This window comes from Dendronephthya gigantea, unplaced genomic scaffold (assembly GCF_004324835.1).
Source record: "Dendronephthya gigantea isolate DGI-Jeju-01 unplaced genomic scaffold, DenGig_1.0 000153F, whole genome shotgun sequence".
In the NCBI taxonomy this organism is placed as follows: Eukaryota; Metazoa; Cnidaria; class Anthozoa; order Malacalcyonacea; family Nephtheidae; genus Dendronephthya; species Dendronephthya gigantea.
This window is the reverse complement of record NW_021163163.1, coordinates 482,100-499,556: the sequence shown is the minus strand read 5'-3', so window position 1 is coordinate 499,556 and position 17,457 is coordinate 482,100. Positions and strand designations below refer to the sequence as shown.

The 17,457-nt window shown below is 37.4% G+C and overlaps 1 protein-coding gene across 1 annotated transcript; it reads right to left on the bottom strand.

Annotated features, from left to right (window-relative positions):
• Positions 1 to 5,846: 5,846 nt before the first annotated feature.
• LOC114537208 lies at positions 5,847 to 17,029 on the bottom strand. Its single transcript, XM_028558342.1, has 12 exons — positions 16,754 to 17,029; positions 15,195 to 15,317; positions 14,066 to 14,188; positions 12,231 to 12,359; positions 11,237 to 11,356; positions 10,716 to 10,825; positions 10,281 to 10,384; positions 9,140 to 9,440; positions 8,111 to 8,217; positions 7,704 to 7,995; positions 6,856 to 6,950; positions 5,847 to 6,011 (listed from the first exon to the last, which is right to left on the bottom strand). Exons 1-12 carry the CDS (start codon positions 16,929 to 16,931, stop codon positions 5,873 to 5,875), a joined length of 1,821 nt encoding a protein of 606 aa, XP_028414143.1. The 5' UTR covers positions 16,932 to 17,029; the 3' UTR covers positions 5,847 to 5,872.
• Positions 17,030 to 17,457: the final 428 nt, after the last annotated feature.

Here is a 17,457-nt window from a genome sequence, read left to right as displayed (position 1 = left end):
TAGAACATTCCTCTGCAACACTGCAAATCTATACGTCGTATACGTACACATCTTTTTATTATATGTATACGAATATAACGCCCATACGATATGTGACCTTCCACGGGAAAACGTACGTTAACGATATTTCGTTTGAAACGGAAAACGAACGGATAACGAACGGGTAGTGAACGATCTGTAATAACGTTTCAACGAACCCAGAAAACGTTTTGACGAATTCAGCTAAAAATGTGAACGTTTAAAGTCGAGAATACGAACGGATAAATAAACGTTCAATCTGAAGCCGTTTGAACGATTTATGTTTATGAACGGTTTTAACGAATTTGTCTGAACGCCTGTTGCGCGTATAATTGACGCAAGATATTATTGACTAATTTATCTAATTAAAAGAATAGGAAATATTTTCAAACAAGTAACATGTGTTGTTCCAAGTATGTGTGTACATAAATAGCTATACCTTCATTTGAATGTTTAACTAAAATTATTAGCTATATACCTAAATCCCATTATTTTATACTTTATATACATATATACATTGGCGTTTTGCATCAAAATTCGGGTTAATCGTTAGAAAGCCTTCAGTTATTAGTATATATTATCATCGTTATGTCAAATTAATGCATCATCTGCAACTATACCCATCAAAATATTCAGCGCGTGTTCATTTGCAACATCGTTACAGGTTTTGTAAATTTTTCCACGAACAAACTCTATGTATGAGTGGTTAAAGACATATAAACAAAGACATACAGGCGATACAGCATGCATCCGTTTTATTAACACGGCTGTAAACCGACAGTAAACAAAAATTGCCGTCTCAGTTTGGTTGAGTTTCAGCTACTGGATACATACTTTATGTTAAACTAAACACAAGAGATTCCATTGTACACTTTTGTTTATACTCTTTGACGCGCAAACGATTAAATTAATTAGCGCAAGGATCAAGTTGTTTACCGATGATAACCAAACATTAATACAGAATATCGCATACGCAAAGTTCGTTTGTATGCGAACCAGCGTAGTAACGTGTGCTTGCATGCTGTCAAAACTTATTTGGTATAAATACTACATTAAATATCCACACCATTTATACACATGAAATCCACATTTCAATTTCAGCAATGCATTGCGGTAATAAAATATTTAAAATATAGGCTTGGATATTTACCTAGTGCACACAATATGTTCCGTGCAGCAACACCAGTAGCCTAGCTTTAGCCGCGGTCAAGCTTGTCGCGGAATGTCGCCTATACACAGTACTGTCAGTAGCAAGTCACTAGCAACTAAGGGCATCATTACCTTAAGAATATTTTAAAATTTGACAATAATCTATTTTGTCGATTGCATGCACCATCGCTATATTTTCTTCGCAAAGCTAAAGCTGCAATGTCGCTATTTCTGCCGCCATATTTTTTTCATATTAGTTACATATTTTGTGACCCATACGATCACATATGCAATGTGTTATGATTTCTAACCAGTATAAACAAGTCGCTAATTAATACTTGTGATCTAACTAAATTATTGGTGGTCACTATATTCATTCCCCCCATATATTCGACCATCTACATAGTTAACTGTGTAAAAATGCCTAAGCTAACTGCATGAGCCTAACAATAGTGACCTAAAGAAATAGAACGCATAAATTAGTGGGAAATTTTCGAATCTTCATTTCAAAACGACCGCGCAATCCGCAATCCTAAAGGTCCGAAAATCCGCCCTGCAAAGCAACTTAATACCTCAACCCCGGCAGCAAGACAAAAGTGCACATTATTTTTACTAAAGCATATAGCAATAGCACACGGCCCATATAGAAACCGAGTTTTTAAATCACAAAGAGTGCAAATAATTTTTTTCTGCAAAGCTTATAGCAATGCTGCCGCCCATATAGAAACGACAATGCCAAATGCATGCACAGGGGAGTTTATACTCACCATTTTAAGAAACACCCGATCCTTAACATCTTCGAGACATCTACTTGTGACACAATTTGTGCCTCCTGCTTACAATAAAATTAACTAATCAAGATTTCCCCAGACAGATGATTAAGGCATGCATCAAAGCATCAATCCATTTTGTCTTGCGAAAACTTTTTATATCATATAATTATATATATATATTTCAAGGTAGCATCTACCCACATATTTTTTGACAAATGTCAGAAAAGTTTGCAAACAATTGTTGTTTCAATGTGAGTAAATGCATCCTATTAAATTGTAACCACCAAGCTAACAACTACTCTAACCTCAGCCAAGCCATTTTAAAGGTCTGGCAACCTTTCATGTCATGTTTATTCGGAATGATTGGATGATCGTGGCCCAACTCGATTCCACCGGCCATGGCAAGTAATCTAAAGGATTATATTGCAGTGCGCATTTATATCCGACTCCATTTTACTCGCGTTAGCATATATACATAAAATGCAATTGAGAACGTCTTGTTATACAATTGCATGATCATCTATATGAAATCTTACTTCGAATGCGTGTCATATTTCGATATATGCATGGATCAATAGAGAGCTACAGTTTAGCCAGGCAAACACACTCAAGGAAAAAAAAACTTTAAATCGAGCCAACCGTAATACGAATTCTGTTGATGATTTCATCGATAAGCCTGATTTCAATGCTGGGAGGGAAATAATTGCAAGCGCGCCTAATAAAGTATGCCCAGTCATGACTTGCCTTATATAATAGCTAATGTTTCGTATAGTCTCATACCTTTATATGCAGGGGTAAAACGCCTTGACTTCTCCATATAGATGTTAATATCCAGCAAATATTTGGTTTAGTCTTCGCGAAATTACTGGTAAAGATCTTTACCCGCGCGCTCATATACGCATAAACAGTTGATAGGCGCCATTTCAAATTTGTTCATTTTGCCGCTCTAGCTGGCAGGCTTCAAGGTGCAATGACCATGCATAATTGCAATTTAATATCCGGAATGTAATTTCCTAATAAAGGAGCCCAAATCAAAATTAGTGAATATTTTCCTGTTGCCCAAGCAGCTGATATGTTGTCCAAGCAAGATAAATTCTAATGTTCGTTTTCTGATGAAGTATGGCGAAATATATATAAGCGAAATATCCGAAAGGTCAAACTTAAATGTTTGTACACGTTAGCTTGGCAACTTGCCCTTGGGCTTGGGCCAGTTGTGCGCAAGGCTGCACGCACTTGGTTAAAACATAGCGCTAAACTCAATCTCACAAAACACGGAATTTGTAGACGGCGTCTTTGATGGTTTATGCTAGTTTAATATCAACAAAACTTAAATGGTATAATATAGATCATAATTTCTGTTTTGTTATATTTTTCACACGGGCCACAGCTCTAATTATGTTGACCAGATGATATTTTGTGCATTATCAAAGCCTATAGGCTAAATTTCCCTGAGCAATATTATGATGTTCATTGTACGACACTCTTGTTTTTTTATTGTAATAAACAATGTCACACAATGAACATCATTGATATAGCTTCATTACTTTCATACAGTCTCTATGATTTGTACGATTTGAGACTTTTCCGCGTTCCACGTTTCCGATTCGAGGAGCTAGTCGAGAGAAATCAAATCACAACCAAAATATAGCTACATGCATGGGGAGTGAATTGTGCTGAAATGTGCATATATATATCAACATATATGAAGTAATTTTTTTGTGAATTAAGAGTCTAAATAAACATTTACAATGCATGAGTTATATTTATGCCATAAGTTATATTTATGCCAATTGATACCTTTCAACATGCCAGCAACAATCGAGCCAGATGGCTTAGATCTGGTGAGACAAATATACCCTTTTAAGGAAATAAGACAATTTTGCAAGCGGGGCACTGCTCCAGTTTTAGACTAGATGCACGCGTCATATTTAAATTGCTTGGATATTCATGCAGTGGCATAACGAACAGAGGATGGGGTCTTGAGATATACTTGGTACTGCCGGGTCCCTTAATTCGCTGTTTGTCATTGATCACGTTTTGCTCATATACTATGATGTTTCGTTATCTATTCTGGCCCCCAATAACTGGGGAACCTTATTTTAGTTCTCGTCCTAACCCTACCGAACGCGCGTTAGGTCACTGTATTTATGTCTTCAAATATTAGCTAGGGTATTTCAATTGTTGTATATAATTTGCATGTCAGACTGCATTAAAGACAACGAGCTGAAATGCTGAACCGCATTCTCGTCCTAGGATGCGGTCCTTTATTTTGAATACATTTTAATCAGTAGCTGCTTCGGACGGAGGCCCTGCTATCAGATTATCAGATGTAAATAAATTAGCTTAAATTTATCGCACTTTGTAAATAAATTTACAAGTGCGATAATATGTAACACGCAAAATCCCTCAATTTACTGATTTTAAAATCTGGTTTTGTCTGTTTACATACATTACAGACTTCCGACAATTATGCAACTTAATTAGCACCTTGCCAAGGCATATTATGGCTCGTAATGCTGTAATATATGGCTTGCGACGTTGTTTGTGCGCGCGGTGAACTTTGGCTTTATGGAAGCTACAGAAGTATATTAAAACACAAATTCTAACCATTCAGTGCATTACCGAAGCACAAAAACGATTTTAAAAGAAAGCTTATAACGTGAAATTTGTCGCTAATGAAATAAGAGCACGCTAAGCATAAACCAGAACATGAAGCGCAAAAAAGCATTCGATTAGGCTAAAATGATATAACCCTACTATTTCCTTTACAAGCCTTCTACTAAGGAACTGAATACATTTCTGGGAGTATTTCTGTGTAACACATTCTGCGCTTCTTCTCTAAAGTTGTAACATTGCAAATGTTTAATCGAATGTTGAACCAAATTCAATGCGATTGAACGAAATTCCGGCAAACGTTTCAACGAACGGTAAATCAAACCGTTGAACGCTTTTGGACCAATTTTCGAACGATTTTTCCTAAGCGTTCGAACGGGCAATTTCGAACGATGAACGATCTCGAAAATCGTTTCAACGAACGCTTGAAGCGTTTGAACGGCAAACAAACGGATAACGAACGATATTTTTGAACGAACGAAATAGCGTAAACGTATGTTTTCCCGTGGAAGGTCACATATGTTAATGTAGTCTTTACATATGTGATGTCAACAGTTATTTAACACAAATGTTCGCCTATACTCGCGCGATTCTTTGACGTTCATATGGTAACCGTATTTCTTGTTTCGGATAGGTGGTTTGTTTGAGTAAAAACGAGCTAGTACACTGGCTAGTACACTGTTGGCTTGTTCTCCCTGGATTTCCTGTTTTACTTGCTCTCATAGATATTTAATGGAATATTTTTCCATAATCGCGGGTTAGGACGCGCAGTCAGCAATCCGGCCATCGGGCCTAATAGTGCCATATAAGGCCACATAGGGCCCAAACGGGCCTATGAGCATATGCTCATAAATGTTCATGAAAAGATGCTCATCTGCTCAATGAGATATTTCAGGCCCAAGCTCCTCAAAGGGAGGAAAAAGGGGGTATGGCGAATGCAAAAATGTATGCATTTTTAGAGGGAAATATATATTGGTGTTATGGACAACGCGATGCTTGGAGCATAAATTAAGACACGGATTAACGCTTGTAACAATATAATAAAGTAGAACAATTTTACAAATATTTTAAACATATTGTCCGGGCACTACACTGTTTTCTTGTTTAGATCGTTTGACTTTGTCTTCCTTAAGCAAGAGTTTGCGTTGACAAGCCCGGACTTTTCCGGGGCTAATACGGGGCTAATAAAATACCTGACCCACGAAAAAATGAGCCAATTATTATTAGGAATTTGTTAAGCAATCATCTTAATATGCGTCGCACGCGTAGGAACTGTCCTGTATTTGGCTGTGTAGTATAAATTTAGCAAGGTTAGCAAATCATCTCGACCAAGTACACGGTATGAGCACAGAGGAACACTGCGCACTGCGCAAAAGGTGAAGTCCGCCATGTTTTTTGCCGCGAGATGACGAGGTTCGCTGGACATCAGTTTCAGTGAAGGCCGCATCGCTACTTCCGCTATGGGGTAAAAAAGAAAAAATATTTCATTTAAAATACTTTATAGTTTATATAGTCTATATCGTAAAAATACACACTAAATGCACACAGGGCCGCCGAGAGAAATTGTAGGGCCCGGGGCAAAATTTTTTTCTTGGGCCCTATGACGTCATGGTTTTAAATATCTGCGAGGCATAAAGTTTCGACCATCCAGCTGATCTGAGATCATGACGTCATAAAGCGTCTCGACAAAACTGAGTTATCATGTGCCTGGTGTTATTTGTCCTTATTCTTCCAACTAATAGTATAAAGGGTGAGGTGTTTCACGTCGGTTTCAGTCTCCTAACTCGCGCGGCCAAATATTTCTCATTGTTTTTGACCGGGAGTGACGGTTCCCGAAACCCTAAGATTTTCGCGTTTTCCATAATTTTGGGAGCACAAGAATGGAAAAAATGGACCCATTTTACCGAGAATCTGTCTCTCTGCATCTACCCGATGTTGGGTGCCGCATTTTCCGACTGTACGTGTGAGTAAATATGCATTTTTCGCCGTAAATTCAACTACGCACTTCAGATTTGTTTAATCTTGAGTTATTTTCATATATTTCAACCTTATGTTTTGAGTTTCTTGTTTCGTTTTTTGTTTTGAAACGCTTTAACACTAGTTGTCCTTTATATTTTGGCCAGCTTTCCTATCATAGGGCTATTTTTAAGGTTTCTTTTATACGTGCATTATGAGTCTTGTTTATAAAGCCGGAAAATGGCGTATTCGACCATGCTTGAGTCCGCCGGAAAATGGCGTATTCGACCATGCTCGAGTCCTATTTCATATATACATTGTACTTTTAAAAAGAAAATTTAAATACCCTCTTATTTCGCAATCTTGCGGAGTTTTCCCACAGTAAACGGCAATGCGTTTTGCAATTGACCTTCTCAAACGCCGATCGATCAGATAGGTCCACTGCAAAAAAAAATCAAGCAGAGTTGATGTTGAATACCATATATGATATTCTTTTAAAAAATGTCTTTCGGACGATCCAAATTTGTCGCACCCAATTCACTTTTGATGGATGAGTTATAGTCCGTTGATTTGCATTGTACATTATATTGAACCGTGATAAAAACTTGAACGCTAAAGGCGGTGTTACACTATGCAATTCTCCTTGCAACTTGCAATGCAATTATTATTTGGAGGGATGTTAATTTGTAAAGAGTGTTCGAAATGCTAAGAAAACGTTAGCAGATCGTAAGAGATGTTCGTATTTGACAACTTTAGATCCCTCAGGAGTAGAATTGCATTGCAAGTTGTAAGGAAAGTTAAATAGTGTACCACTGCCTTAACTTGGCCGCCATCTTTGAAGCCCCATTTAAACGTTTGAGACAGACGTAGAGAGTAATTATCTAGGAATGTCTAGAACTATGTAAAGTACAATCATTTGCTAATTTTTATAAAAATTTATCGAAAAACTGAGTAAAAAACTTATCTTCAATTTTTTGCTTAAACCAAATATAACGCTGAACTATATATAGGAGTTAGCGTTCCAGGTTATATTATACTTCACTGGCATTGTATGGAAAATCAAGTAAATCAAGTATTGAAAGCAAATAAAGTAATGCAAATGCAGTATTGGCCTATCAATGACAGACTAAATTCCATATCTAAGAAGTGGTTCTGGCAGAATTACACTCTTGCTAACTTCCAAATTTAACTCACCTGAGCTCTGGAAATTGAAGATATTCGAATGACGACGCTGTTATCCCTTTGAGCATCAGAAGCTGGTGGTGGATCTTCCGGGAAAGCTGTTGTCGTGAGCTGTATTTTCTGGCTGAGAGCGTTCTCGAGTTCTCCGCCTTGCGTAACCAACATGGATGCAAGGGTTCGCTTCGGAACTGGGGCGGATTTACTTGGGTTGGTGACGTAAAATGAAACAAGTACTTTTCCACCATTATCTTGAGGGAAACCAGAAATTCGACCGACGTGAGCAGATTCGAAGCTTTCGTCTGACCTGGAAAAAGAAATATTCTTCCACTGATGAGTAAAATTATCTGGCATTAGACAGAGTAAAATACTAAACTAGGCCACATCTGGGTGCATTGCAAACTAATGGGTTAACAACTCACCCAGTAAATTTACAATCCTGTTCACGAGAATAAGAATCATCTTTACAGTATCTGCTCAGAATGATGGCAACAGATCGGCGGAAAACAGTATCATAGAAGGTTGTCCACTAGAAAAAATAGTAAAATTAAAAAAAATAATAATATTTTTAGCCTAAACACCTCAAAGTACAGCAAAATTGAAGTTTCCAAAATAGTTCTATGCGGAATAAATCGCTAAATTTAACATACTTTGCAAACTAGTCAGTCTTTTACGACTATTCGATCAGTTTCTAGCCAGTTGCTTTGAAATAAAGGTTTTTCAAATGAGCTAGCTTAGCCGAGATTTTACGAAGCGTAAAATGATTTCGAGGTATTGAAATGAGTGAATAACATGATCCTAGTAGTCGTGTAGTAATCCTAACAATAGCATGTGTTTGTTTGGCTCCTGAAAGACTTATCTCAATACCTCAAAATAATCTCTCGCTATGCTGAATCTCAGGTAACCGAGTTCATATGAACAGTTCCTAACCTAAGAAAATGATCATTGGAAGACTAAGAAACTGTTCTTTTATTTTGTACAACGACAAAATTAAACCATCAATAGACTTTTTGTATTATAGACTACTTTTTTATCTATGTAAGGAAATATAATCAAATCACCACAGCTGAAAAGAGCATACGAAAATTAGCAAAAATGCAAGTTTGGTTGCGAAATGTTGTAAAATTCGGGAAATATAGACTTGCAAAGTTTGCAAATTTTTATACTTTTGTTGAACGCACGGAAATTGTTACCATTTTTGGCCTAAATGTAGTAACAATTTTGGAAACTTTGCAATGCTATATTTTTCGCATTTTACAACATTTCGCAACCAAACTTTGCATTTCTAGTAATTTTAGTACGCTCATTTCAGCTGTGGTGATTTGATTACATTTCCTTGCATAGATCAAAAACTACTCTATAATGCAAAATGTCTATTTCATTACATCGCGCAAAAATCAGTTAACTTTCGCTTAATTTGAGACACCTTGTATAAAATTTCACTTTGCTACCTTGACTGTGGTGAAATCGTGTATTTCCAAAGTCACAGCATTATTTCTCTGTTCGTCACTTGGGTCACGTGGTGCGTCTGGGGTGACTGGAGTGTCCAGGTTAATGCTATAATTAAAAAGCTTTTCAAATTTCGCCAATTCCGAGAAAACAATCGAGGCCAGTATCGCCTTCGGCAGGGAACCAGATTTTATCGTAGTTGGGTAGTCAATGTAGAACTTGATGGTTGTGTTATATTCTCCAACATTCTTTGGATATCCTTGTTGTCGTTCCACGTTGAGACTGCTGAAAAATACCTTGTTCCTGAAAAGCAAGAACGACACAACGTTGTTAGGAAACGACCGTCAGCGACGCTGACTTTCATTCCGTAGACAGTCGATGATTGATGGCCTTTCTTATCATTTAAGGTTGCCCAAGTTGCTACAACACTGCCGATTTAAACGACGAATATATATATATATATATATATATATATATATATATATATATATATATATATATATATATATATATATATATATATATATATATCGTTAAACATGTGGGCTATCCAGTAGTCAAGGGGTTTGTTCTTGTGCTGAATGGCTGATTCGAATATTCAATGGTACCACTTAGTTTTTTCTTTTCGATATTTGCAAACGAGTCCCAAATTGAAGCAGTGACGATACCCTTTGGTTTGTTTTTTAGTTGATTTGAGGGTATGGTTTATTTTCTGCCTATATTTGTCGTTCATAATTAAGACTCTGAGCGCGGGTTCTATTAACCTGGGACCGAGTTAAATGATGAGAACCGCACAATGAACTGTAATAACACTGGAACTCTAGCTCTGCAAAAAATCTGAAGCCAGGATGGTGGAATATGAAACCTTTCTTGTAGGTATGATCCAGGGCTTTAACGCGGATATTTCGTAGGTAAAATGGCGGCAATTATGATTTTTTCCGCGCCAGAGGCCTGGATCATACCTACATGATTCGCCATCTTGGCTTCACTCATTAATGAGGGAAAGTCAGAGAGTGAGCGTTCCAGTTTTATTTGAGTTCACTGGAACCGCCCATCAATGATATACGTTCGACTGTCTGCGGATCGAAATTTGCATCGTCGACAACAGTAATAAAAAGAATTCTCGAAATGCTTGATACATACTGTTCCACTCCGCAATCCTGAGGTCTGAGACGGTTTTCATTACAAAAATCGTTCACTAATGTGACAACGGAATCCTTGAAGAGTGTGTTTACATCCACAGTGTACTAAACAGATGATATTAAATAATAATGAAATTGATGACTGTTTCATATTTCATATTATTATATGGATGGGGGTATTTTACCGAGAACTAAAACACTCGTATAACTCATACGCCACTACATTCGGGGTAGAGTGCGGATATTTTCCGTATGTCACGTTTGGGGGTGACATAACGACTTTCGAAATTTTCCCGCCATTTTTATTGTTGTTGTTGTGAAAATACAAATGGTCTTTGGTTCGTATATAAAACGAAATTAACGTTGGAAATACAAACGAAAACACTTAAAAGACATTCTTAGGCTTTGAAGTTCATGTTAACAAGCATGAACTTACATCTTCTCGCCGAAGGTTCGCCACAGTTATTTCAATGGCGTTATCTGTCTGGTCCGTTGATGCGTTTGGCGGTTCCAGGGCAATGTCTTCTTTTGTATCCTCTTCTCGAACTGAAAACGCAAAAAGATGATTTACAACATAAATACGACGGATTTTCTTGCGGTTTACAACTCTTTGAAAATCTTCCCACTCTCCTGGGAAATTGCACATCCCTCCCCGAAAAAATCCCAGAATTGGGTACCCCCGGAAAGACTAGCAAGCAAGCAAGACTAGCAAGGTTTTCGAACAGCATTTTAACGCACGATATTTGGTTATTTCTTGCCGTTATCACATGAAAAAGATCTTTCTAAAAGGTAAATAGATCTCGTTTCATGCCATTTAAAAATGAAATCGCCATACGAAATATATATAATATATTACTGTATTACGGCATGCTTTATTTTGTTAATTCCCTTGGGACAATTTGATGCATATTTCTAAGAAAGCACCGCTATCATGCATGCAGCATTGTTTTTCCCTACCTCTACACGATTGACCAGCTTTCGTATACCCAGATATGCAAGAACAATTATAACTGCCTTCAGTGTTAACACAAAGTTGATCGCAAAGATTAGTTTCTGTCGTTGCACATTCATTAATATCTGGAAAATCGTCAAACAAGAAAGATAAATTGAAGTTAATGAGTTCACGGCAACCAGGTATATAATCCATCGTAATTATCGCTACTCTGGTTTTAATAAAGTAATCACCACACAAAGATTAACTTTCACGACCCAACGTTTCGACACTCCGGTCTAGTGTCTTCATCAGGGGACACTAGACCGGAGGGTCGAATCGTTGGGTCGTGAAAGTTAATCTGTGTGTGGTGATTACCTTCATTTATTAAAACCAGAGTAGCGATAATTACAAAAGAAAGATAAATTTGACAATGATCACGGAGGTCGGAACGATACAAAAGGTGACAGAATTCTGTAAAAGGCACTACTGTAGCGGAGCAAAGTGCAAAACATCGTCTGTAATCAAAAACAATATTTTTCAATCGGGTCTAGGATAATCTTCATTATTGCTGTAATGACCATGTATTCAACTTTGACAGGAATATTCTATTTATAACCAAATTTTACGAAGCATTAAGGCATAGGAGTTTTAAGCCGCGTTTACACTTCAGGCCTAGCGCTGACTTGGACCAGGTCTAGGACAAGTCCAGGTAATATGTGCCACGTTCCCACTGTCTTCCTTGTTGATGATATCGGATAGCCAAAGCAATTTATAAAATACTTGGAAAAAGACCCAAAACACGCCGAAAAGTGGTAATACTATATGGATCCTATACAAATCATACCATTAAGTTCAAAATTGGTCAGGACTAGGTAAAGCCTGTTCACATTACCAAAATCTTGCCCCAGGTCCGGTGTAGGCCTGGTTCAGGCCACCTTCTACTGTCGGCCTGGATTTTGTGGCCTAGACCAGGTCCAGGCAGGTCAAAGCTTGAAGTGAAAAACGCGGTTTACTCACCATTGCAAGTTTTTTTATCGTCTCCAAGGACATATCCTGCTCGACAGGCACATTTTGGAACCCCTGGTTGAAGAACATCAATGTAGCAGATCTGATTGCAACCATGACCAGACGAACATTCTGTTTGGGCTAAAAAATATTTAAAACAATTCTGCTTAAGGTGGTTCCCTACAATTCTATGTCCGTATCGCGGTAATTTTGATAAGTAATAAGAAATGTAAGTTCAATTGTAAAACGGTCAATAAATGAATATATCCTTGTTTGTTTGAGCAAATATATGACCCGAACAGCGATTCCAAATTCCAACCGAAATATTTTGCGCGAAAACGTTGTGATAAACACATGCGGGCCTTCGTGGGATTGTCGGCTGGTCGCGCGAGGAAATTGAAATCCTGATTTTGACGTCACATATTTAAAAATAGTTTTCATAATACGCGATGTTGTAGCAATTATGTGGCCGAGTTTCGTGATCATACTTTGGAATATAACAAAATAATCGTCTTTTGAACACAATTGTACGCTATATAATCAAAACTTTTGTGAGCCATCTTAAGTTGCGAAGGGGGGTTCTAAAAATTACGAAGTTATTTGGCAGATTATATTTTTTTCTCATTTTGTAATGCGCACGTGAGCTTAGACCAGTGAACTCTATACAACTGGAATGATAACTCCTGACAAACATCCCTATTCAGCTTGAAGGCAAAATAGTTTTTCTGAGTTTTGAGACGAAATACTTGACGCCAGACGTTGGGCTGTGTGTCAAATTAAAACTATTGAAAAGTTATATTTGGTGTGGAAATTTCAAGACTTAAACTACAAAGGAAATATTGAAAAAAAACGAAAACCAGTTACCAATTGGCAAAAAACCCGGAAATTTTGAAATATTTTTAGATATTTTCCTTTAAGCTAAAGTCTCGAAATTTCTACACGAAATATAACTTTTTAATAGCTTTAATTTCATATACGGCTCAACATATGGCGTCAAGCATTTCAGCTCAAAACTTAGAAAAAGTAAAAAGTACTGGATTCAATTTTCTCTGGTTAGTCCATGGCGTAGACTGAACTCGTGCACTATAAATTAAAGTTGGTCGATAGGACTAAATTATAGGAAGCATATACTACCTTTAAAACGTTTAACAGTGTAGAACTCCATCAAATTCCTACTCCAGTTATATATGGAGCTCAACAGTAATACCTATAGTGAACTCAAATAAGACTGAAACGCTCACTCGAATTTTTTAAGGGAAAAATCATAATTGCCGCCATTTTAACTACGAAATTTCCGCGTGGAGGCCTGGATCATACCTACAAGAAAGGCGTCAGTGTCCGCCATCTTGACTTCAAACTTCCGACCATAGAGATTATAAATAACACTAGAGGAGGCATTGGTATCATAAACATCAGTCGAAAAAGGGAGCGCGATAATGGGGGGCAAATTCAAGTCTCGGATGCTAAGCCAAGTGCAGATTGGCTAGATAGATACCTCCTTAATTAGCAACCACATTAGCAACAATATTAAAAAAAGTATATTCGTTATTTAGGTCGCTTTGGCGGTGCTTTATGGAAAAACAGGCTTTTTTAACAGGTTTTACTACCTTAGACACCCTGAAATGATATTTTATGGAAAAAAACATTAAGAGATAGAAAAAACTTGTGTAAAACGATATATTTTGACCTCAGACATCGTGAATGAGTGAACATCCGGGACTTGGATTTGCCCCGCATTAACGCGCTCCCCAATTTCTCCTCGTCCCCCCTCTAGTGTTATTTATAATCTCTATGCTTCCGACAGAGTGAGCGTTTCCGTGTTATTTGAGTTCACCGGTAACACCCACCTTCGCATTCCGTAGGGTTATCTGGATCAATCTTAAAACCAATCCTGCAAGAGCAATTGTATGAGCCGAGGGTGTTGCCGCACAGCTGACTACAGTCATTCGGCTGAGAACACTCGTTGATGTCTGAATGAAAAAAAACATTGAACAGATCAAGGCTAGCAAGCAGAGTTCTTTTAGACAAACAAAGGCCAGCTAGTCTAAATTGGCTACAGAATGTGTTTAAGTGTTTTGCTTTGTTTTTTATATTTTATCTACAAAGGGCTTTTATAAGTCAAAAGTAATTACATAATTTAAATCGAGAAATATCTCGAAAATAATACTTCTAAATAAATGGAAATAGCTCTTGAAAATAAATCATTTCGCTACTGTTGTCTTCGAATATTGCTCCGGTGTAGAGTACAATATTATATTAGCTTTGGCGGGCATCGCGGTGTATTTTGCGAGCTAAAATGATAAATTTGCCGAGATGAAGTATATTTTAGCTCTCTGATCTAAGCGAATCAGAAGAATGGCTAAAGCGTTTACTTTGGCATAATTTTTTATACAAAAATAGCCCTGTAAAGTTAATGTAATAATAATAGTAAACGAGTTCAGAGTCAGGCTAAAAACGCATTTATGGGCATCAACTCTATTGTTATATTAAGAGGAGATTTTTTATTATATGTGGCGTATTTTGGCGGGAAAACGCTCAAAACATAAAATCTTTTCGGCGTACCGCTCAAAATAATTTATTTTACCTTTATTCTTTAGATTATGCTGTTAACTAAGTTTTGAACTGTATTTGGTGAATGCAAAACACCAAACAAAGGAGTTATTACAAAATATAATGCGGCTATCAACAATGTTATAATATCAACGCCATTATCACTGAAATGAATACAAAAGAAGCTTCGATTCAAGTGTCATTTTCTTCTCGGCGTATCCCGAGAAATCTTTTCATTTTTACAATATTTTGAGATTATACAGCAAACATACTTGTTGGGTGCTTTTCAGGTTTGCAAAACATTTTAATGCTGAAAATTTTAGTCCTGTTACATGAAGATATAACTGAGGTTTTGAGCATATATTACTAGACATAGAAAAATATCTCCTCTTAATGGGATTTAGGGAAGATTAATTGTGAAATTACCATTACAACTCCTTTTATCCTGATTTAAGCTGTATCCAGATCCACACTCGCAAAAATAAGATCCGACAGTGTTTCCACAAGTTTGATCACAGCCATCAGTATTAGTTCCGCATTCATCAACATCTACAATAGTGGAATTGGCGCGATGTTGTAAAAGTGAAGTTTTTTGCAAGTATACCTATAGTATCAGATGGCTATATTTTCCGTATTTTACAAAGTTTCGCCGCCAAACTTTGCATTTGCACTAAATTAAGAAAGATTTTTCTAGCTGTGATGATTTATTTTTTTCTAGTTACTTCGATCAAAAATTAGTCTAAAGCGCAAGTCGCCCATTGTTAGGATGACTAAAGCACTGCAAAGATCATGTTATATACTCATATTCAATACCACAAAGTAATTTCACGATTCGTTTAATCACAACTGAGCAGCAAAAATTCCGCCATATCTTTGAAGTCCAAAACATTAAACAAGAAATCTTGGATTAATAAAGAGGTTGACCAAAATATTTTGGATGGTGTCCGAATGATTTGAATAATAATCTCCGGCCATCGCGTACAAGCCTTATCACTGATTCTTACAAATGCAGACAGGAAGGGGGGGGAAGCCCACGCCTGTCCCCCCCCCGGCCTCGTACGCCTGATGTACCGGGTGTACCAGAAAAAAGTACTCCGGTTTGATTCATAATAGCTTCTAAACTAGCTAAGCTATTAAACTGAAATAACTTGCACTAGATAGAGGGAAGACTAACGTAGTTTTTGATGTATTACAGTTGTATTTTACTTAAACATTTACGGAGATATCAATGTTCAAAATTGGTAGCATATTTCTGGATGTGTCTAAATTACGCAAAAAACTCCGTGTCAAATATTAATCAAGCTTTCCTCAACTGAAACATACACTATTAGCAGTAAATAATGCAATATGCGACTTTTTTCTTTGGGGATACCTTAAGCAGCAAATTTGGAATGTACCACACGATCAGCAACCGCAGAATTTAGAAGAGCTTCGCAACTCAATCGTAACAGCATGCCGTAATCTAGAACAACGAATGATCCATGACTCCTTTGACGCAATGGTCTCACGGGCTAGGCAGTGCATTCGTGTTGGAGGACACGCGACTCCGAACGAATAAATCTTCCTTGTTTTCTGTAACTAATAATACTTCGTTTCATAATAAACAATTTGCCAAGTGTCATTTATTTACTGCTAATAGTGCATGTTTCAGTTGAGAAAAGCTTGATTAATATTTGATACGGCGTTTTTTGCATAATTTAGACACATCCAGAAATATGCTACCAATTTTGAACATTGATATCTCCGTAAATGTTTAAGTAAAATACAACTGTAATACATCAAAAACTACGTTAGTCTTCCCTCTATCTAGTGCAAGTTATTTCAGTTTAATAGCTTAGCTAGTTTAGAAGCTATTATGAATCAAACCGGAGACACCCGGTAGATCAATGTGAAACTCGATTGGAAAACTCATGAACGAAAATTATGAATATTCTTAGTAAGAATTTATTTGCGATATGGAACTTGACATGAATGGAGTCACTTACCAAGACAAATGCTTCCATCTCCCTCGTAACCCGAGGGGCAGGCCCCACAGGTGAAGTTTGTTGGATGGTTGAAACACGAGACCAAGGGGTGACAGGGTGGGGTCAGTTCACCAGCACAATAATCCAGTTCTACTTCACAAAATTCGCCCGTCCGCCCATCGGGGCATTCGCAGGTCATGACGAGAAATGCGACATCGATATCAGCGGTCTCTTGTGACGTGGCCTCGGGAATGGTGCACAGTCCACCAGCGACACAGCGACAGAGTCGAATGTTGGGCGAAAGAGTCACGGTGGCGCCATTCGAATCGGACAACAGGAACGTTATGATCGTCTGAAAAGTATTCATAAAACGCATCATGTACTGAAAACTGCATAATGTATAAAATATCCGCAGAAAATTGTTAAGTCGGGGTGGTGGTGGGTGGTGTGTTCCCCCAAAGCGCTAACATGAATATGTTAATATTCCCACCCCCGCACATCTTCCTCTATTCGAGGTGGTATACTACCAGTATGACAATAACCTGTATAACATATGTCATCATATTTCGCTAGTATGAAAAATTTGTAAGACAAGGTCTTTAGGTCATTCTATCTTTTTAGACCAAGAATGTTAGCAAGAGAGATACCAGGTGGGGGTGTCGGATAGTGGTTTTCCAATCTGTCTAACTAAAATTGCCCGTTATTTGGTATGACCTAAAGTAAAT

Bases quoted from the DNA above. Each gene is read 5' to 3' on its own strand.
- LOC114537208 (XM_028558342.1), bottom strand. From the start codon at position 16,931: ATGACCTGCGAATGCCCCGATGGGCGGACGGGCGAATTTTGTGAAGTA. The intron at 14,189-15,194 runs GTAATTTCACAA...TTTTTCATTCAG, and splicing joins GGATAAAAGGAGTTGTAATG to ACATCAACGAGTGTTCTCAG. The intron at 11,357-12,230 runs GTGAGTAAACCG...ACGATTTTCCAG, and splicing joins CGATAAAAAAACTTGCAATG to ATATTAATGAATGTGCAACG.